Genomic DNA, 23,097 nt, shown 5'->3' with positions numbered 1-23,097 from the left:
AGGCCACCTGTACTCTCCTGGATGAGTTGAAAAGGAAAAAGGTTCTCATTGAGTAATAAGTAATACCAAAAATATAATACATCCATGAGTGAAATAATATGGTCAAACTGTTTTGTGCCTTCAATATCCACACACTAGGCAAAAATGAATGATAGCAATGTATGAGGTTCTGTAGGTGAATTGCAGTGGGAAGGAAGAGGTCAAAGGAAAAAGGTGAAAGGTTGCAAATGTGATCAAGGTCTTTTATATGCAGGTGTGAAGATAGAACCATAAAACTAGTTGAAATTGTTTTGAGTACACTGATACGGTTCAATGATAGAGGAATTTGATTAGGAGACACGGTATATGAAAACATCATAATAAAACTCCCTTGTACAACCAATAGGTGCTGATAAAAAAAAAATGACAAGAAAGATCATTTGTTCTTTTCGTCTTTGGTGTAATTATGCCAGTCCAGACTGGAGGGCAGTCTTCCTGCTTGCACTTCTGGCCACCTTGATGACTGCTTACCTGTCCATGGGTACCTGAAGCTTCAGTGGGTTCCTTCCATGGGCACTGGAACCACAAATCAGTAGCAGCTCAAAAAACAGAGAGTATCGGAACATAGGGAGAAGGCAGTAGAATTGTTGGAATACACTCACATAGGTTCTGAGACCTGCCAAAGTTAGAGTCTGTATATTTTAGCACATTTGACCAAATGGCACCTACTTGAACAGTTTGAGTCAGAAGGATCTCAAAGAAAATCTAATTCTGCGCAGTAAAGCCTAGTCACAACAATGATTTCATGTTCTACTATCAGTTGGGGAATCAGTAAAAGTTCTTTCTTTTGTTTTCACCTGACAGAGCTTCAAGTGGTTGAAGAATATTTAATTAGAATCATCATCATCATTGTTACATGTGAAATTCCATTAGACATTTAGTGCTTAATGAAATCTTTACTACCATTAGGAGAAAGGTCTGACAGTTCTCATTGTAGAGTGAATGGCCCCTATTACATGCGAAATACCACAAGACATTTAAGTTATTAATTAAATCTTTACTATCATTAGGAGAAAGGTTCTACTGTTCTTATTTTAGAGCTAGCGATCCTGAGGCTGGGAGAAAATATAAAACCCATTAGTGAGTAGCAAATTGGGATTCCATCCAGAGTGTGCGAGCTTGTACTGCTCTGTCATTGCCCGCACATGTAGGATGATTAAAGTTGGAGAAAGGGGATGCTCAGGGAAAGATTCATGACATTAAAGAACACATGCTAAAGATGTTTTAGTTGGTGAGAAGATTTGAGGTTAAAAAAAATAATTGTGTTATGTTTGTAGTTGAACTTGACTTCTTCCTTCCAGTCTAGAAGGAGAAAGCTACTGAATTTAAAGGGAAGTGTGTGGAGGAAATGGTGACCTTGCCATGCAGGACTAAGCTCCTGATTGTTCTAGAAATAACACAGTTCTTTAAAGCCCCGTCTGGAGTTGGACCTCAGGGGTTAATCTTGGTTGGCCACCCAGGTATTAGCCAGAAGCCCTTAGGCAGCTTACTAAAACTCCTTTTGTCTCAATTTCCTGGTCTATAAAACGTGGAGCACAACAGTACTTCTTGTTATAGGCATTGAGATAATGCAATTAATTAATTGCATTCAGCACATGGTAAGCTCTCTATAAATGCCAACTGTCATTATTATGGCTCCAGTAGTAACAGAGCAGGTGGGATTGAGTTAGAAGCTATGATGAGTAGTGCCTCCATGAACAAGTACATACAAACATCACACTGAGACCTTTGCCAGTTCTTTGTGTTACACACCCAAGAGTGGTATAGCCAGATCATGTGCTAGTAATATTTTAAAGATTATTATTATTATTGTTTGGCATACTGAGGATTGAATCTAGAGCCTCTCAAATGATGGTCCATATTTATTACTTAAGTCATGCCTCCAGCCCTTTGTGTCTTTTTTTTTTAGGATGTAAGAGCATCCTAAATTTGCCCAGGATGCCCTTGAACTTGTGACCTTCTGCCTTTGCCTTTTGAGTTAGTGGGGTTATAGGCATGTGCCACCATACTTGGCTTATTTGGGGGGGCTCATGCTGGTATTGTTTTATTTGATTTTTTTTGTTTTGTTTTGTTTTTGTAATTCTGTACTGTTATCCATTTTGGCTAAAACATTTTTCATTTCTGTGTGGTACACAATGAATCCAGTTTCTGTATATTCTCAGCAATACTGGTCAATTTCTATTTTTTCTTTCTTTTTATTTTGGTCGGTCTGGGCCTGAACGCTGACCTTCAGCTCTTCAGCTCAAGGCAAGCACTCTACCGCTTGATCCATAGCACCACTTCCAGTTTCTATTTTTTCTGATAGAGTCTATACTGACGAGTATGAAATAAGACCTGACTGTGGTTTTTCCTTAATGATTAGGGATATTGAACATCTCTTTTTTTTCTTTTTTATTGTTTCTATAGAGGTGATGTACTGGGGGGAGGGTTACGCTTTTGTATGGTAAAAAGTATACATATTGTTTTCTTTTTTCTTTTGCTAGTCTTGGGGTTTGAACTCAGGGTCTGAGCACTGTCCTTGAGCTCATTTTGGTCAAGGGTAGCATTCTACCACTTGAGCTACAATGCCACTTCTGGCTTTTTCTGTGATTAATTGGACATAAGAGTCTCGTGGCGTTTCCTGCCCAGGCTGGCTTCAAACTGTGATCCTCAGACCTCAGCCTCCTGAGTAGCTAGGATTACAGGTGTGAACCACTGGTTTCCAGCAAGAGTACATTTCTTTTTGGACAAGGTTACCTCTTTCCTCACTCTCTCCCTAGAACATCTTTTTATGAGCTTTTTGATCACTTGTTTTTCTTGTTTTTGGAAGAAGGCCTATTCAATTGTATTGTACATTTTAAAATCAAGTTGTTAGATTTTTGTCACTGAATAGTTGGGGTCATATATATATATATATATATATATATATATATATATATATATATATATTCTTAATATTAACCCATTACCTGATATATGATGTGCAAATATTTTCTGACAGATTCCTCAGAAAATGGTTTCCAATAGAGGTCAAAGGGGCCGTCTTTCTTCTTGAAGTAGGGCATGGCAGAAATCTGTGATCTACTCTCTTCCTTACTTCACTCTCGATTATGGTGTCCTTTTCTGCAGGTGTGTGGCAGGGAGCAGGGGAATAGTCCTCAAAGAGTTCTGTCCTGTCCCGGTAATATGGCAACACCGCTGGTCCAGGACACTGTGCAGTACAGGGAGTCTCTCTGTTGTTCTCATCGGGATCATCATAAAGACTTCTGAACCAGGTCACTCCAGAAGGAGTGTGGAGAATTAGCCAAGCGAAGCGGGTATATGAACAAATAGAAGAAAATAGACTCGGAGGGAGGTTGACACCCAAGTCTTCCAGCTGAGCAGACAGAAGTTGGGAAAGGTCCGAATACATCGCTCGATGAACCTCTGGCTCCTCTCATTGCCACCGTAACTCCAGACTTTATTCACCAAGGCAGCATGGGTAACATCCAGTGAAGAGAGTTTAAACATCTCCGGATTGCTGTTGGAAACAAAGGAGAAGATCATCTCTAAACATGACACCTATCAAGGAATATTGTATTTGTTTTTTGTGTGCTGAGAAGAAAAGGAAGCACATCTAATGATGTCTACTCTGCTGCCACACTGCCTGCGTTCCTAGCAACCCTGTCACCATCATTTGAGGCTGGGTGAGCTCTTACTTTCTGAATTAAGCAGACCTGCCTTGAAGAACCATTGTGAGACTCGAACGGGACAGCTGTGGTAGGTGCTTAGAATTAGACTCTGCCATCGTCAGCACCACATAAAAATTATTTACATGTGCTGGGAAGGTGGCTCAGTGGTAGAGCGCTTGCCTTGCATGCATGAGGCCCTGGGTTCGATTCCTCAGCACCACCTAAGCAGAAAAAGCCGGAAGTGGTGCTGTGGCTCAAGTAGTAGAGTGCTTGCCTTGAGCTGAAGAGCTGAGGGACAGCGCCCAGGCCCAGAGTTCAAGTCCCACGACCGGACCCCCCCCCAAAATATTTACAGTTGTTTTAGTTTGCTTCCAGCATGAGTTCACAAGTCAGACAGCTCAAGTGTGATTGTTGGTGAATATTTTCAGTGTATGTGGAAGTACCACATTTCTTAGGGATGTAGCTGGGAAGGTAATCATGAAGCAATAGGGAATTGCCCTAGCCTTCTCTAATCAAGCTGAGATTTAGGGTCCTAGCATGCACTTCACCCCAAGAGAATGACAACCAGAAAAATGTAAACAGACAGAAAATTATAAGAGCAAAGAACTTCACACACAAGGATGGAAAACTTCCAAGTGCCTTTCCCCCCAACCCCCATCCTGCGCCCGCAGCACGGCTAAGCCTCGACAGTGGTCCGTGCCTGATGACGACCCAACCAGAGAGGCTGCAGCATCCCGACGCAGAAAGCTTTCACAGTGCTGCCATTCAGTCCAGACCAACGCCAGGAACTGTGTGTGCCCTGCCAGGGACACACTTCCCACGGGAGACCGAGAGCCCGGACCCCTCCCTCTCAGTTGAGAAGGAACACCATACTTGAAGAAGGGAAAGAGGCCAGACCCCTTCCTCATCTACCCCACCCCTGCTTCCAGAAGAAGGCCCCTGGGACCAACACTGGTTGGGCAGTAGCACTCTGTATCCTCCTAGCTGTGGAAAACCCTGATCTGCTAAGAGACAGCAGGGACAATGTCCACGCACCTGATAGAGCTCTACCCGGAGGTCTCAGCCCAGATGCCCCCTCTACCCCACATCAACCAGGGGCCAGGCGCGCACCAATCCACTGAACATGAGCCAGCCCAGGACCAAGAGTGCGCCAGTCCGGGGCCACAGCCCCTCACCTCGGGGGAAGTAGATGCTAGCCCCGACCAAGAAGGTTCCAAGCCGGGATTCCAGTAGGGACAATCTCCCATGCCATCTTGTGGGAGCCCATTGCCTCTGAGGCCCACACACTTGGGCAGGGTCGGCCTCCCCATCCCAGGGCTCAAATGAGACCCAGGCGCTGGAACGCTGCTCCTGGCGCCTCTGGAAATAGATGCTAGTCCAGGACTCATGCCAGAATGAGATCCTCCTTATTACTAGTAGAATTGGCCCCACCGCAGTCACAGAACAAGGCCAAGACTGCTGTGTGCCACATAATCTAAATCTAGACCAGAACACCAGAAAGCCCGCTCACCATAGAGCCCTAACAACTGACCCAGACGCATTACACTGTCTGTACCACCCAGAGTTAAGATTGCCAGATGCAAAGACCAACAGAGATCTATCCAGTGAGCCACACTCCACCACCACACTTCACCAAAACCTGAATGACCTTGACAAGCCCTGAGCTCAAACGCATAAATCACAACTGAAGTTATAAGATTCATGAACAATTAAGACAACAAACCAAATCCAAAAGCCGACAACAATCCAGGGAAGGATCTAAAGGAGAGTGAAGAAGAGATGGAAGACGAAAGAACCATCAAAGAAATAGTAACAAAACTGTCTGTCAAAATAAAAGGGGATAGCCAAAAACAAATAGAAGAATGCAAGGAGGACATGAGAAAGAATACATAGGTTTCCCCAAAAGATATGGAGAGAAAAACACATTTCATTAAAAGATGAAATTAAGATCATGAGAACTGACCTCAAAAAAGAACTTGGAAGCTAAAAGTTCAATTTCTCTATTTCAAATCACAGTGGAAAGCCTAAACAATAGAATTAATGAAACTGAAAATAGAGTATCAGGAGTTGAGGCTAAAAACAGGAATAGAACAAAAAAGCAAAGTCATGGAATAAACAATGAGAACATAGCAAAGGGAAATCCAAGTACTTACAGACTCAATCAAAAGATCAAATTTATGCATACTTGGGATGGATGAGGGGGAAGAATTCAATACTAAAGACATTGCAAACCTATTCAATAAACTAATAACAAAAAACTTCCCCAATCTTAACAGGTAAAATCTACAAACTTCCAGTTCAACTCACTATTACACTAAATGTTACTAGTTTAGAACTAAATTAGTTCTAAATGTAAATGACAGAAGATTTGTAATTTGCTCAAATGTTTTGTTGAAGAATTGTTCTGTGAATTCATCAGCCACATATATATTAGACACACACTGTACGTTAGGCATGATTTTTAACTCTTCAGAGAATCTATTGGGAATAAAAGAGAGAGGATTACTTGAAATATTATTGGGTGAGGATGCAACCACTCAAAAAGAAAATCAAAATAAACTAATTTCACATCACCAAAAGTGTGAAGAATGACTTGGGACTGACCTTAGGTGTGGTGGTTAATCATTGAGTCTGATAATGCAACATTGGACAGAAAGAAATCAAGAAATCGAGTATGTGAAAATTGTGTAGGGTAGCAGGTGAGATATTTCAGGCAAAGGTGAGTTAATCCGAGAGTCCTGAGCTTGTCATAGGAAGACAGGAAGAATGTCAAGTAACATTGCAGAAGATGTAATATACAGGTGCAAGGAAAAGAGAGAAAGTAGGGATAGAAGAGAGCAAGGAAGATTATACATAATCAAGTGATAGTGTATAGATGCATGCAGGGAAAATGTCATGGGGAACCATTTACTACATGCAAGTAATATACAACAATTAAAGCATTGCACGAAAGCATTGTTGTGGACCAAGATTTGCACATCACACAAGCATACCATACTGAACGTCAAAATGGAAGTCCTAATACTAAAGTTCCAGTTCATTAAACTGAAAATGAATTGTCCTCTGACCTTTGGAGGAGGCAGAGGAGTAAGTATTTTCTAGCTTTCTGAAACAGCTCAGTTCCAATGACATCATAAAGAAACTGCCTCTACTTTCATCTGTACAAAAAGCAATGTGAAGTAACCTGGTGTTAGTAAATCAGTTCCTTCTTGTTAACTGCTCTATATTTATCTTCCTACCTTATCAAAAAATAACTATGATGTCTGGGACAAGCAGAAAAGGTCAAAAGCTATGTACATATGACCAGATAAGATGATGTTAAGCGAAATGAACCCCAAGGTAGGTACACAAGTGGTTTTTTTCTTTCTCGCTATTGTTCCTAATGTATTTATAATGTATCATGTGATTTTTTTGTTTCTTTGTATGTTCCTCCCCCATGGTATAATCCCTGTTTTCACTGTATTTGATGTCGGTCCCCTGCATCTTGTATATACACTTCTCTAGCATGGGGAAGGGAAGGGAAAAAACAAAATGCTTAAATAGGGATACAGGTTGATCCATTGTAACAATGAGAGGTACAAGACACTATGTTGAAAAAGGAACTTCACAATTTAGGCGGGGAGGGGGGAGTGTAGTTGTGGAGGTGGGAGGGAAAGAAGGGTAGGGAAAAAATGAAGAGGTAACAATATTTGATAGGAAACGTATTCATTACCTCGCTCATGTAACTATAACCACTCTGTACAGTAGTTTTACAATAAAAACGTATTTTTTTAAAAAAAGAAATGACAAATCTGCTTTTTTTGTTTTTGCTTTCATTAGTCATTCTGTATCTATAAGACCAACTTCAATGTTTACTCTATCATAAAATGTATTCTGCTTTATATAATAAGTAGTTGTCTAATTCTAGAATCATGAATAAAAGTCAATTAAAACTGAGCACCGGATTGCATGACTGTAATCCTTAGAGGATGATATCTGGTTTGTAACCAGCCTTGGCAGAAAAGTCTATGAGACTCTAGCTCTAAAATAACCAGCAAATAGGCAGGCTAGAGGCCTAGTTCAAGTGATAGCGTTCCAGCCAATCAAGCCGAGGAAGTATGAGCCCTTTAGTTCAAACACTGATAGCTCACACACACACAAAGCCTGTCAACAAAACTGACCATTTTGTTTTTAACTAGAAAACCAGGATTGTGGATAAGAATGTGCAAGAGAAGAAATAAGTTCTAAAAGGTAGGTGGAGTCTGGTTTGACAAGAAATGTACTCATTATCTTACTTATGTAACCGTAACCCCTTTGTACATCAGTTTTCCAATAAATTTTTAAAATAGAGAATAAAGAATAAAAAAAGAAGTTCAGAAGCATTTCAAGGTGAGATGGAATGAACTACATTTTTTAAGCAGGAGAAGAATATAATTTAAGTTAAAAGTTAAAGTTTGCTCAGACTGCTTTGTGCAAAATAGATCATAGGGAGGTTAGAGCAAAAGCAAAGAGAGAAGGTAGGAGGTATAGCAGGTTAATGATAGCCCCTCAATAAGACACACTTGTACAAATGTTCTTGTTTAGAAAAAAGGGTCTGCATAAAACTGGGAAAAGTAAAGGAAGGAGTGACATTGTCCAAAAGAGAAACACACAGATTGCCTGAATTGTGAAATGGTACCCTGTATGTATGACACCTTACTAATGACATTAAAATATGTGTGTGACGGGCTGGGAAGGTGGCTCAGTGGTAGAGCGCTTGCCTTGCATGCTCGAGGCTCTGGGTTCGATTCCTCAGCACCACATAAGCAAAAAGGAAAAAGCCGGAAGTGGCGCTGTGGCTCAAGTGGTAGAGCACTAGCCTTGAGCTGAAGAGCTGAGGGACAGCGCCCAGGCCCAGAGTTCAGGCCCCACGACCGGACCCCCCCAAAAAAAATAAAATAAAATAAAATATGTGTGTGAATATATATATAAAAGCTCCAGGACCTGGAGCTGTCCGTGAGGCTTTTTTTTTTTTTTTATTGTAAAGATACTATACAGAGGGTTACAGTTACATGAGTGAGGTAATGAGTACACTTCCTCTTGAACATTGTTACCCCCTCCATTGTTTTCCCCCTACCATCCCCTCCCTCCCTCCCTTCCCCGAGGTTCTTTTTTTTTTTTTTTTTATTGTGATTAAGTGATTACTTAATTTCCGGAAATTCACAGTATTGTGGAATAATGATGCTCATTTAAAGTCACAAGTTCATTCTAACTTTCCTGGAGCAAATTGTCTATCACAGTCTGTAATATATAATGGTGCTCCCGTGAGCCTTTTTTGTGCACGAGGCTAGCTCTCTACCACTTGAACCACAGCTCCACATCTAGTTTTTGAGTGGTTAGTTGGAGATAGGAGTCTTAAGGGGATTTTCTGCCTGGACTGGTTTCAAACTGTGATCCGTAGCTCTCAGCTTCCTGAGTAGCTAGGACGATAGACATGAACCACTGGCACCCAGTTTAAAATTGTATTTTAAAAGAAGGGTCTGCATCTACAATAATCCTTAAGGAGCTCAATGTAAAATTGTTTTGGTTATCTTGTGAATCTTAAGATCCAGGTATTTAGAGGGGATACAAGTGAATGATGCAGCAAAGGAGGCACCAGAAGTGGGAAGAAGGAAGAAAGATTCCCCTCTCTAGGCTTCAGAGGCAAAATGGTTCTGCTGCTCTCTTGATTCTGGATTTCTAGATTCCAAAACTAATTAAATGATTGAAAACAACATCATAATTGTATCAGCTCTTTCCTAATACAGGAGGCAACATCATTATTGAGAAGTGTGATTAGGACAGATTGGATATTATACGTACATCGACTTTGGTTTGAAATGCTTGAGTGAGAAGTTTCCCCCAACCAAGGAACCAATTTCATTACTGTGCCAAATCTCATGTACAGAATGCATTGTGTATGCTTGACTTTGCCCAAATTATCTGCCACAAGATTTTCTATCACCTTATCCAGACTGGACTGGGAACCTAGATGAGGAAAATGAGGAAACAAATGAGATACCCTTGCTCATTTTAACACTTTTGGAAAGCTCCCCAGTGGAGACAGAAGTGCATGCACACAATCATCTAAACTTGTATTTAGTCATGGTAACTACTGCATTACTACATTTTGGAAAAATTTGGATAATAACATCTTTCCTGTATATATCAAATTACACTTATGACTGTCAGTGGAAATACAGTTTAGACATAGTAACTTATTAGACATTAAAATTCATTAGACTCTGTATGCAGCTGCTGGCTATTACAGCCATATCTTCAGCTCCAGAAGCACTCTATTCCAGTTGTGAATATTTCAATTAGCTGATGTTGGAATTTTTAGCTATCAGAAGCCTCAGTGAACTCTGGATAATGCTACTAACCCTGAACCTATTCTCACTGGAGGGGAGGGAAAGACTTTCTCTGGTGATCCACTAGAAGGTCAGTGATTGTTGGAAAGAACAGTCTATTTGCATGGTCTTCTGTGATTGATGCAGACAACTTGGGTTAGCATGTTGCACTGTGATATTGCATCATCAGGCCCAGCAGGTTGCTTCTCATGAATGGAATTTTGTGCCTACTTTTGATCTTTATCAGTAGTAGAGTAGGCTGAGCGGGCAATAGGAGGAGAAGATAGTGAAGAGTGAAACAACTCCAACCTGGTGGAATTTAGCCACAACTATGACAAGTAGCAGTTGAGAGGGCAGCTGAAGAATTCCAGAGAGTGACTTGGGCAGAAACAAAAGGAAGCAGAGATGGCAGAGACAAGCAAAGATGGTGGAAACAGAGAAAGCCAAAGAGAGCAAAGAGCTGAGGCGAAAGAAAGTCAGAAGGCTGAAAAGAACCAGGGAAAAGAAACTTGGCCCTGGGTACTGGAAGAGCTCCAGGGAAGCCACACCAAGAAAGAAATCTAGAGATCTAACAGTAGCCACTGTCAAGGTCTAAGTGTTTAGATATTCTGGGCCTGACACCTGTAGCACGGGATGCTATATAGCTGGCAATGGAAGCAACTGAAGACTGCGTAGGAGCTCTAACACTCGTGAATGCCCTGCTGTTGCTGCTGTCCATACTGCTCTTCACTGCTGCTGGAAGCTGAGAATTTAGCATAGCACCAAGTGCCAAGGTCATCATAATTGAAGGCTAGAGTGATAAACCTCCAAACTAAGTTCCTAGATGCATTAATCTCTGGTTTCTAAAGCCAGAACAGTAGAACTCCTACCTCTCAGGGATTTGAGCTGTAAGTCTTTACATTTACCAGTGAAGTTTCTAGGATCTTAGCATGCTCTGCTCTTTTAATCTCCCCTGGTTCCTACCTGGTAAGCAAAAAGACTGTGACAATCTGATTGGTAATACTTTGAGATGCTTTGCAGACATGACGGATAAAATCAAGGTAGCAATTTCCATATGTCTCATTTAACCTTTAAGGACTCAGTGTTAGAGGACTACTATAATCATTTTTATGATACTGACAGCCAGGAATATTATTTGTCCTAGATCGTACAGCTAGTAACAGGCCCAACAAGGTTGCATTTTATGAGGCCTGACTCCAGAGGATACATTCCCATTTGCTGAAAGGCTCCTTTGTAAATTTAACAGAGATGGGATGGATGAGCATTGCTCTCCTATGTACTTCAGTAGATCATTACATGTCAGAGGATAAATCATGAGTCCTCGGCTTCCAAGAAATTGTATCCCATGTTGCTTTGTAAATCTTACACAGTGAAAACAGTTCACTATGGTGGAGGCGTTTGCCGAGACAAGAAATGGACAGCAGCTGGCTGAGTGGAGCTGAGAACTGAACCATGTGGAGGTCTAAGGCTTAGCAGAAAAGGAGAGTGACTGGCAAAGGACACAGAAGATCCCTACCTGCCCCCCACGCATCCAAGTTCTCTTACTTTGAATCTGCAAATGGTGTTTCCAGTTAATGACTTCTGGTATGCCAAGGAATTCCTGGCATTTCTTAAGATCCTGGGTGAAGATTAGGTATGTATTAGTGTAATGGTCCAAGTCATCTGACATTTCCTGTTTGGGTTAAGAAAGAGAAGCAACTAAAATGTTTGCTGATGCTAATAGTTATACTAGTCTTCAGTATCCCATTGTACTATTATATTTTAAGATATGAAAAATAATAGTATTTTCTGCTGGCTTTTTATTTAACCTTTTCATAAAAATTATTTACATTGTAAAGTCAAACACTTCTTTATTCAGTTCAAAATGTAAAAATATCCCGAGAAAAACCTATCCCTAATTCAGCTGCTGCATTTAAATGTCAGAAACAAACCCATTTAAAATCATTATTCTGTACTTCAAAAAAAAAAAAACCATACAAGTAAAAAACATCAAATATCAACTGTAAAGCAAAAGCTTCGGCCAAATCAATGTTCTCCTCTGGCCTCTGAGTGGTTTGTGATTAAAATCCATAGGGAAGAGGATTCGAGTATGCATTGCAGATAATGAAATCAAAGAAAAAGCTGATGAAGTAGCCATTTCTTTACATAAAATTATAGAGCATGAACTATACTTGCAGTTAAATGAACTATAATTCTATCAAGAAAATGAACTTATTGATACATACACATACATATGCTCTTACTATAGCAAAATTTCAGGATCTTTAATTGGCATGCCCTTTATTGATTGCTTCTAATTCTCATAAACTAAATATAAGAAATTACACTCCCTTCCCACCCCATCCCCCCAAAAAAGAAGTTTGATATTCAGCATTATCAAATCCTAGCTGAGGAGAACAATGTTAAAACAACAACAACAAAGCTGGGAGCTGGTGGCTCACGCCTGTAATCCTAGCTACTCAGGAGGCTGAGATCTGAGGATCCAGGTTTAAAGCCAGCCAGGCAGGAAAGTCCATGAGACTCTTATCTCCAATAAACCACTAGAAAACCAGAAGTGGAGCAGTGGCCCAAGTGGTAGAATGCTAGCCTTGAGCTAAAAAGCTGAGGGACAGCGCCCAGGCCCAGAGTTCAAGCCCCATGACCGACAAAAAATAAAAAATAAAATAAAATAAAATGAGTGTGAAATGTTCCCCATATACTTTTAATCAAGTTTCTGTATGCACTACTGGCATGTCATGTTTATGCTTCTGTTCCTGCACGTTTCAAACCACGCTGTAATTTATCTGTAGATTTCTCTGCATTCTTCTTCCCACCCTGAGAAAATGGAGGACAGGGTCTTGTCAGCATCATGATGCTTCATGTATGTTTCCCTGGGATCTACCATGATGCCAGGCACATAGCAGACACATAGCAGACATGAACAGAGAGGAATATTTATTCATTCCACCTTTGGCAACTGACCTGATCCTGAGGACAAATAATCACTGTGCTAAAATCAGGCCACTTGTCCACCAGGTCCTTGAGCTTGAATGGATTTCCTTGTTTCATGTGGAAGAGGGTACCATAAACCTGTAACATTTCAATAAAACGGGAGGGTCAGCACTGAGCAGAGATGGAAAAGCGCTTTGAATTTGACCATGGTTAGGGTCACATCTATGAAATGATGGTCCTAAACAATCCTTAATCCTAACATTTTGTCTTTGAAAAGTATTAACTCTCAGTTGAAATAATGGAGAAAAATGACATCTGGAGGCTGGTAGGGTAGTAGATGCCTGTAACCCCAACACTCAGGAAACTGAGGCAGAAGGATCACCACACCAGCTTTGGCCCTGTCCTCAAAAGTCTTGTGTTTCCTTGGTTTTGTTTTTTTAGTGGAGTAAAAAAGTACAGCCTAAAAACCATTTGACATTGACATAGACTAGATAACCTACTTTCATAAAAATTTTCATAATTCAAAGGCTCATGGGTTAAAGCCTAGGGTGTCAGCTGGTGGTACTATTTGGAAGCAGCTCTGGAAACTTTTGGGGGTGAGTCTTCCCTGGAAGAAATAGTTTACTGGGGGGAGGCCCTCATCCTTGGCCCCTCCCTGTCTCCCTCTTGATGTCCTGACCATCAAAGCACGGAGTGTCCCTCTCCCGTGTTTTTTTTTTCAGTCCTGGAATCAAACAAAAACAGAAACACCGCATTTTGAAATATGTAAACTAGAAGAAATATTGTACTAAGAGGGATATCTTTTTAATCAGTCCTTGGGCTTGACCTCAGTAAGCACTGTCCCGGGGATTTTTTTGCTCAAGGCTAGCTTTCTACTATTTGATCCTCACTTCTGGCTTTTTGAAGATAAGAGTCTCAGGGATTTTCCAGCCCAAACTGGCTTCAATTTTCAATCCTCAGATCTCAGCTTCCTGAGTAACTAGAATTTTGGCAACCATTACAGTGCCCAGCCTAAGTGAATTTTATAATATTAAGTACCTACATTGAAAAAAGAGAGAGAACTTGATAATTTAATAATGTATGTCAAGGTTTTAGGGGAAAAACAGTAGCCTAACTGAAAATGAATAGGAGTAGGAATATAAAAATGATCAGAGAAAAATAAATAAATAAAAATAGAGGCAATAAAAGAATAATACAAAGGATAAAGAGAACTAAAAGGTGGCCCTCTGAAAAGAAATGGAACAAGAAAAGTAAATAAGAAAGAAAAGATAAATGAAAAGATAGTAAAAAAATATACAACTATTTTTGTAGTGAACTACTGAATAATATATAATCATTTTCAGGTCTACCTTTTATATAACACACAATCTCTTACGAGCTTTTGGTGAAATACGAGTAGATTGCTTACATGGTTTGAGCAGTTCCATGGCACAGATACCTGGTACAACTGTTTAAAAATTAACTTGTAGTTAAACATCCATTCAAAGGGAAATCTGGGAGAAATCCAATGTCATTGTGAAACTTTCTTTGAAAGCAAAGAATGCCATGCACTGATGAGTCAGCAAGACTTTTCCATTTCTTAATACTAGGCAAATGGCATTGCTAAGGTATGTTTTCTTTGGGGAGACATGAACATACGGTGCTTCCGTTCAAATAAGTGATGTGGACAAAATGAGATGAAGCCTGAGTAAGTTCCCAACACAGCATAGGTGCTCAGTAAAAGACATTTCCTTTCGCTCCGCTGGCACAGGAAGACACAGAGGCCTTTGTTTCACCTTGATGGATTCAGGGATGTGCTTTCTCAAGGAGTTCTCCAGCATCTGCAGCTTCTGGGAACTCTGCAAGTGGAACATCTTGGCAGGCACCTTAATGTGATGACAAAGGCTTAAGAGTGGGAAGGGACTCATCATAGTCTGTTTGGATTGACATAACGCAATACCAGGAATGGATGTAGGACAAGCAATAGGCACTTATTTATCACAGTTCTGGAGACTGAGAAATCCAAGATCAACAGACCTTTAAGATGACTGCTGTGAAGTTTTTGGATCAGACAGTTTATGGTTATCAGTTTTTGTGATACATCAGTTGATGGAGCTTTATTAGCTTCATTTGGTGGCATCATGCCTTTCTGGGTTTTTAGAGATCTTTATGGGTTTGCACTGGTGTCTGTGCATTTGAGGATAAGGGGAAAAGTGATTTTGAGGCCAACCTTGTGAATGACTATAATATCTGCAAATCATATAAGGTGAGACCAACCATGAGTGAGCATGCACACACACGTACACACAGGGGAAAAAAGCTTTTTAAAGAAGAAAGCACACACACATACACATAGCAAAAAATACAAGCTATAAGGAAACATGATGCCAGAATGATAGAGTCTTTTGAAAGTGAAGAATCTGCACAAATAGGAGGCTCCTACATGGTGAATGGGCCAAGTGCTTTGTGGATTTTGGATACTTTAGACCCAGTTCCTGGAAATGTATCCAGGGAAAACAGTTCCATGAACATAAAATTTATAACAAAAACTTGATATCTGCTTCAAAAATGTGATTGTATAATTATGAAGTAACTGTCTCAACTATAAGGAATTTTTTTACCTAGTAAGTATGATACATATACATGTAAAAGAGCATTGAAATAAAAGAAGAAAATTAAACAGTACATCGTTTGACTAGATAATAGATACCATTGTTTCCACAAGTATGGAAAATGGAAGGACATAGAAACATCAGGTTAGAAGGAGAAAAAAATACCTACAATTTATGAAGTACCAGATTATAGCATTGTTGATAAAAATCACTTAAGCTTTTCCAGGCAATCTAATAGAACAACAAATCTAATCTATATTATTATTCCTATTTTTCTATATAATTTGTCTTGTTAGAATAAGATATTTCACTTTCCCAGGTAACAATTACCCAGCCTTTCTTAGAGTATCACCTCAAGGAGCAGAGAGAACATTATTTGCACATCATCTGCACTGAATAAATATTACCCAGGTCAGCATTCTTCTTTGCACATGTTATCACCTCTCAAGCACCAGACAACTTCCCAAATCTCCCTCTTCTGCTTAGCTGTTTAGAATAGAAACCTGACTCAGTCCTTCCAAGACCTCTCCCAGGATGCATACCGAGGTACAAGTATGTTTTCAGTTCAATAAACTCCCCTTCCCAGAGCCTAAGTCTCTATTACAAAGCTCAGCACTTTCTGTCTAAAACCAACGTGTTATTTTTTCCTACCTTGCTGAGTGAGAGAAAGGATAGAGTCACAAAACCGGGTTTTCCACCTACAAGACAGGACTTGTCCTTTCTTGGAACTGTCCACAGCCATTCCGAGGAGAAAATCACAAACCAGAAACTGCACGAAGACGTAATTGTCTCTTTAGTCAGATATATAGAACTAGGATTGCTGTAATGAGAGATATCTGTAATTTTTACAGATATCCCTAAGTGCAAGGTATTTATGTAGACCTTGCTCTTCTAAACTACAAAACAACAAAACAAAACAAAAAAATCTGCTGGCTAGTGTTGGATTCGTTGGCACCTGTACCTTCCCCGAGGGCATGTGGTTTAAGGAGCAGAATATGCACATTTGGGAAGCTGCTTGTACACTCTTAGTCCTTCTTTCCACACCATCAGTTTGTTCTGGCTTCTGTCTGCAGAAGAACAGCAGACTGAGAACAGGAAGGGAGATGTTGTTGTGTAGGGAATACATCTTCTTTCCTTCCTTCCTTCCTTCCTTCCTTCCTTCCTTCCTTCCTTCCTTCCTTCCTTCCTTCCTTCCTTCCTTTTTTCCTTCCTTCCCTCCTTCCTATTTATTCACCCATCCATTTAAACATCTACCCATCCATCCATGCACCTACTCATCTACCCATCACCCTTCCTTCCTCCCTCCCTTCCTTCCTTCCTCCCTCCCTCCCTCCCTCCCTCCCTCCCTTCCTTCCTTCCTTCCTTCCTTCCTTCCTTCCTTCCTTCCTTCCTTCCTTCCTTCCTAACTTCCTTCCTTCCTTCCTTCCTTCCTTCTTCCTTCCTTCCCTTCCTTCCTTCCTTCCTTCCTTCCTTCCTTTCTTCCTTCTTTCCTTCCTTCCTTTCTTCCTAGTTACCTGTTGTAGGAGCAAGATGGAAACCAGAGGCACTGAGTAAAATTCATTTCTGTAAATCTATATATAATATGTAAATATATAATGTATCAAAAATTTTCTATATAAACCTATATATGAGATAATGTAATTAATATAATATGATATATATTAATAATATAATGTATAATGTAATATAGTTTATAATGTAATATTAAAATATATAACAACACAATTAACATTATATGATATAAATAATATTATATAAACTAATTATTATAATACAATAATTAATATATTGTTAATATTATGTAACAACATGTTATGTTATAAACATGTTATAAATTTATTATATATTTATAAATTTATAAAAAATTATTAGAATATAATTATGTATTATATATCATAAATATATTACATATAGTTAGTCCATATTATAATATTTGATTTAATTTAAAATATCAATATAACATTGTTATATAACTTTGTGTATTAATGATAATATATAATACTATATAATAAATATAATACTTCATATAGAGAGAGAGAGAAAGAGAGAGAGAGAGCAAAATGATTACTACATAGAAGGTTTCCACCCCATTTCTACCATGCATTCTTTCCCTTATTTCTGTGCGCCTAGTTTAAATGGCACAAGGGCACGGGCTGACCAGGAGCTGGTCATCCACCTGCCTCAGTTGTCTGAGTACAGGGATACAGGTATGCACCACCATTCGAGGCTCATGCCACTCTCTTACTAGCTCAGGACACTGCAGCTGAGAGTCGGCGAGTGTGCGCTGCTTGATAGCATAGCATCCTCTATTTATAGGGGGAGACAGGGTTTCGACTCAGAGGGCTGTCATGCATTAAATTGCTCACACTCACTCCTCCACCCTCAGCCAAAGAATGCACTTTCCTCTCTGCAGTGGATGAGTTAACGGAAAAGTATCTTCTGTCACCATTCTTGATATTTTTTTTAATACCAAGAAGGAATTGTTCCTGTCAGGACTTTGAATATCTCAATTCGTTTTTGGGGATTTACATATTATTTAGTAATCTCATGATGGGTAGAAGAATAAGAACCCAATTGTGATTACATAGAGTGGCCAAACACAATGTTCTGGAAAGTTTTTTTTTCCTTCTAGATTTAGCTTTGTCTCTACAACTGTTGTAAGCCAAGTACAATATGTTTCTGTAAATAAAGCTTTTTTTAAAATAATCACATCATCTATCTATATATTGTCTATACTGGCTTTTCACATGGCTGGTTTGACCCACCAGCCTAAAACATTTACGCCTTTGATCTTGCCCCCAAAAAATCACTTTCTAACTATACAACTAGTGAGCAGGGAGAAACTGGGAGACAGTGAAGGAAAGGGTGACATTGTCCAAAAAGAAATGTCCTCATTACCTGACTTAGGATATGGTCATCCTTCTATAAAACACCTTAATAATAACAATAACTTATATTAAAAAAATAAAAAACAAAATTAAGAAGAGTGAGGGAAGGGTGAACAGGGAAGGGATTGGTGAGAATGTTGAAAGGTATGGTGTTAATAAAGATATATCGTATTTGTAAACTTTGTTAAATGGCAAGTCCTTTGGACAACTACTTAACGACAGTTAAAAAAATCATTTTCTTAATTCTGCCCTAAAATTTACCTCCTGTAGCTCAAACCATCTTGTGGATTCACCTCAGACAAAGAACACAGAAACATCCCCTCCAGCGCAGAAGGCAGAACTCCTATGGGAGGTGGGCACAGTTCCTGGTTTCAACAGAGCCTCTGTGACATAAAAAGCTGATTCTGGGCAACAGATGGAAGTCATGGCAGTCCCTCTCTCTGGGACACCTGCCTCTCACTCCTTCACACACTAACCTACAAGAGTCTCAGTCATCACCTGGAGAAAGCCCATGGGTCTGTCGGTGGCTAGGTTGACTTTTACTCCTCTTTAGATGATGATGGTTTCAGATATCTTTGGTGTGAAACCATGAACGTTTGGATGTGGTTGCCTTATCATAGATTCCCACAGGTGAGATCAGGGAGGGAAAATACCACACACAAGACCAATCCATTACTCTAAAACTGTGAAAGTCAAAAACTATAAATGTGTTGGATGTGACTATTCAGATTGAAGAGCTGTGTTTTATGTTATCCAATGGGATAGACAAAGATAGATGGCCAACAGGAGTCCCTCAGAGAGAGCTGACACACCCAGACAGCCAGGCAGACTAGCCTTCAGCTGTCCTTGATCCTTTCAAATGCTCTTAAAAAGACACATAGCCTTTTGAAGAATCAGGATGCTCCCCTGGAATTACCTAAATAGAATCCCCACAGTATTAACCTGGCCACTGAGGAACTTTACTCTTCTATATCATAAGAGGCAAGGGAGTACTTAGGGTGAGACTAAATTCCCTGATGCTATGTTTTCAGGTAAAACTTTCAGGAAAAAAATTTCATTTTTTTTCATGAAAAATTTTACTGGGTCATGGGAATATTGATAAATACAGGGACATTTTTGGTCTTTTGTTAAATATGTGTACTGTGTTTCAATTCAATTTGCAAGTCCAATGTTATTTTATTTTAAGTGACTGGGAAAAAATATTGTTAGGGTAAGTTTTGTATGACATATCTTTAGAAGCCCTTTTCTCTAGGCTACAGATGTGGGATCGTCTATTGTTTTATGGACAATGACAAAAGACTTCTAGTGTTGGGCTTCTGAGATTTGATTGGTAGTACTACTGCAAAGAAAATACCTGTTATTCATTGGCAGAGTGCTAGAATGGCTGAACTTGAATGGGTTATATGATCGGGTTAATGAATAAGATTTTATAACAAGCTAACTAAGATGTTATTGAAAAGATGTGACAAAAGTATTGTTCAGCCAACTCCATGAATTTCTATCAAACCTACCTAAAGGTGCACTGCTAACTAGAATTACCATGAAAAATAATAATAATCTTACTAGTCTCAACTGAACAGATAGCCATTCTAGTACTGAAGAGCTGATTTTTTTAATACAGAATACACTCACAATTCAAAGTACCACCTGCATTTTAAAAGTCACCTTAAAATTTTTATTTCAGTTTTGAATTTTAGTAATATAAGTCTCTTGGTACTTAGTATATATTGATAATGGTACCTTTTGGTAGCAAACCCATTTGGTGCATAATAACAGTTATTTCAGTACATGAGTTCATGTATCTATGGCCCTATTGAAGGACTCTTGGGTTCTTTCTAATTTTATGTCATTGTGAATGAAGTTGGGTTTTTTCTTCTTTTTAAAAAAAACTTTATTTTTTTATTGTAAAGATACTGCACCAGAGGGGTTACAGTTACATGAGTAAGGTGATGAGTACATTTCCTATTGAGCATTGTTACCCCCTCCTTTGTTTTTCCCCTACCATCCTTTCCCTCCCCATCACCCCAACTCCTCCCTCCCACAGAAGTTATAAAGTTCATTTTCAACATAATGTCTTATACATCTCATTGTTACAATTGGTCAACCTGTATCCTTATTTCAGCATTTTGTTATTTTCCTTCCCCTCCCCAAATTAGAATATATATATATGTGTGTATGTATATATATATGTGTATGTATATATATATGTATATGTATATATATGTATATGTATATATATGTATATGTATATGTATATGTATGTATGTGTATATATATATATATATATATATATATATATATAAATCAAATACAGTGAACACAGGGGTTATACCATAGGGGAAGAACATACAAAAGAAACAAAAAAAATCACATAGTACATTATAAGTACATTTTAAAACAATAGAAAGACAAAACCTCTTGTGTCCCTATCTTGGGGTTCATTTCACTTAACATCGTCTTATATTGTCATATGTACATAGCTTTTGAACTATTTTGCTTGTCATAGACATATACTAGTTATTGCAAATAAGGGAAACCATGGTACCTATGTTTCTTTGGGCCTGGCTTACTTCACTTAATATAATTTTTTCCAAGTGTTTCTATTTCCTAACAAATGGGGCAATGTCATTCTTTCTGATAGAGACATGGACTTCCAGTGTGTGGTGTGTGTGTGTGTGTGTGTGTGTGTGTGTGTGTGTGTGTGCCTGCACACGCACGCACGCGTGTGTGTACCACATTTTCTTGATCCATTCATTTACTGAAGGGCATCTGGGTTGGTTCCATATCTTAGCTATGGTGAATGATGCTGTGATAAACATAGTTGTGCTGGCAGCTTTAGGATGGCCTTGTTTGTGATCATTCGGGTAAATGCCCAGAAGTGGGATTGCTCTATGTGGAGTCTTTTGAGGAACCTCCATACTGCTTTCTAAAGTGATTGAACAAGTTTGCACTCCCACCAACAATGCAGTAGGGTCCCTTTTTGGCCACATTCCCTCCAGCATCTGTTGTTATTATATTTCTTGATTATAGCCATTCTAACTGGGGTGAGGTAGAATCTCAATGTTGTTTTGACTTGCATTTCTTTTGTGGCTAGAGAAGTTGAGCATTTCTTCATGTGTCTATTGGCCATGAAGCTGTTTTTATCATGAATTCACAAATATATGAATCTTTGTGTGGTCAAACATGAATCTTCTTTGTCTCATAAGCATGAGTTCAACAGTTAACCCCCAATGATAAATGAAAAGAAAATTGGTATGTAACAATTGTTGGTCAATTATCTTGTCATGTTTTAGCATGAGATGAATCAGAATGAAATACCTTGTTAAGCACCGTTGCCAAGAAAAGGCTGAATGCACAGAAAAATGTTCTTTGTTGGAGGACATAGTGCCATCCTGCCCTTCATGAATGGTTAACTAAACTGTTCAGTTTCACTGGTTAGCTAACCTGTTCAACTTCACTGGTTCTCAGGGCAAAGATTCTCTTACCAAATTCAAATTCAGTTGAACTTTAACACACAATCAACCTGAATCAGAGCTGGAATATAGAGAAATCCACTGTATCATAAAGAAGGAAAGGTAGATACTTCCCTACTTTTACTTTTCCTCTCCATTTCTCAGGTGTCATTTGATATTATGGTCTGAAAACTCTCCTTACTGAAATAGCCTGTCCATTCCCTATGCAAGAGTTCCTTCTTCCATCTTTCCATAATCTTTTCTTTTTCTTTTTCTTTTTCTTTTTTTTTCTGGTTGTGGGACCTGAATTTTAGGCCTGGATGCTGTCCCTGAGCTCTTCAGCTCAAGGCGAGCACTCCCACTTGAGCCACAACACCACTCCCGGCTTTTTCTGCTTATGTGGTGCTGAAAAATCGAACCCAGGGCCTCATGTATGCAAGGCAAGCACTCTACCACTGAGCCACCTTCCCAGTCCTCCATAATCTTTTAAATAAAACTCCCCCTTTCTAAATCAGGGGTGGTTTCATCGTTAAAAATATTTTGAACCTTGGCATACCTATGGCTCATGCTTGTAGTGCTAGCTACTCAGGAGACTGAGATCTGAAGATCACAGTTTGAACCCAGCCAGGGCAGGAAAGTCTATGAGACTCTTACCTCCAATTAACTACCAAAAGAACCGAAAGTGGGTCTGCGGTTCAAGTGGTAGAGTGCTAACCTTGAGTAAAACAGTTCAGGGACAAGTACAGGCCCTCAGTTCAAGCCCAAGACAGAATGTATATATATATACATACATATGTGTGTTTATATATGTATGTATCTGTATGTATGTATGTATGTATATACTGCTCCACACCAAATTTCTAGTTCTTTAATGCCTAGGGAACTAAACCTCAGCCACTATTTTGGGAGTTGATGAGAATTAGCTGGGATTTTCTCTCTAATTCCATAGCTTCATTGCAGCTTTTGGGTCAAACATAATGGGACATGTTTTAAACACAGGTCTCAACCTTCCTTCATTCCAGAACAATCCAGACATCCCCATGTTGATGAGGAGTGCTGTTTCTCTGGCAGTGTTGGGACAGAAGGCTGTCCTAGCAGACCTGTTCCACCCTAAAATATCTCTCCTGTTGCTCTCACCACCAACAAACACCTTCACGACACAAGCATCTGAACTTTACAGAGCCTGAGACTTCTGAAGC

The 23,097-nt window shown here is 39.4% G+C and overlaps 1 protein-coding gene across 1 annotated transcript; it reads right to left on the bottom strand.

The window, feature by feature from the left end:
* Nucleotides 1-3,424: 3,424 nt before the first annotated feature.
* On the bottom strand, nt 3,425-18,007 carry LOC138834115 (glycine N-acyltransferase-like protein Keg1). The gene is made up of 6 exons (XM_070032883.1): nt 17,931-18,007; nt 16,210-16,327; nt 12,998-13,105; nt 11,582-11,708; nt 9,510-9,674; nt 3,425-3,538 (listed from the first exon to the last, which is right to left on the bottom strand). The coding sequence occupies exons 1-6, from the start codon at nt 18,005-18,007 to the stop codon at nt 3,483-3,485; spliced, it is 651 nt and encodes a 216-aa protein (XP_069888984.1). The 3' UTR covers nt 3,425-3,482.
* Nucleotides 18,008-23,097: the final 5,090 nt, after the last annotated feature.

This window comes from Dipodomys merriami, unplaced genomic scaffold (genome assembly GCF_024711535.1).
Source record: "Dipodomys merriami isolate MVZ:Mamm:240054 unplaced genomic scaffold, mDipMer1.0.p SCAF_21, whole genome shotgun sequence".
NCBI lineage: Eukaryota > Metazoa > Chordata > Mammalia > Rodentia > Heteromyidae > Dipodomys > Dipodomys merriami.
This window is presented reverse-complemented; position numbering and strand designations above follow the sequence as displayed.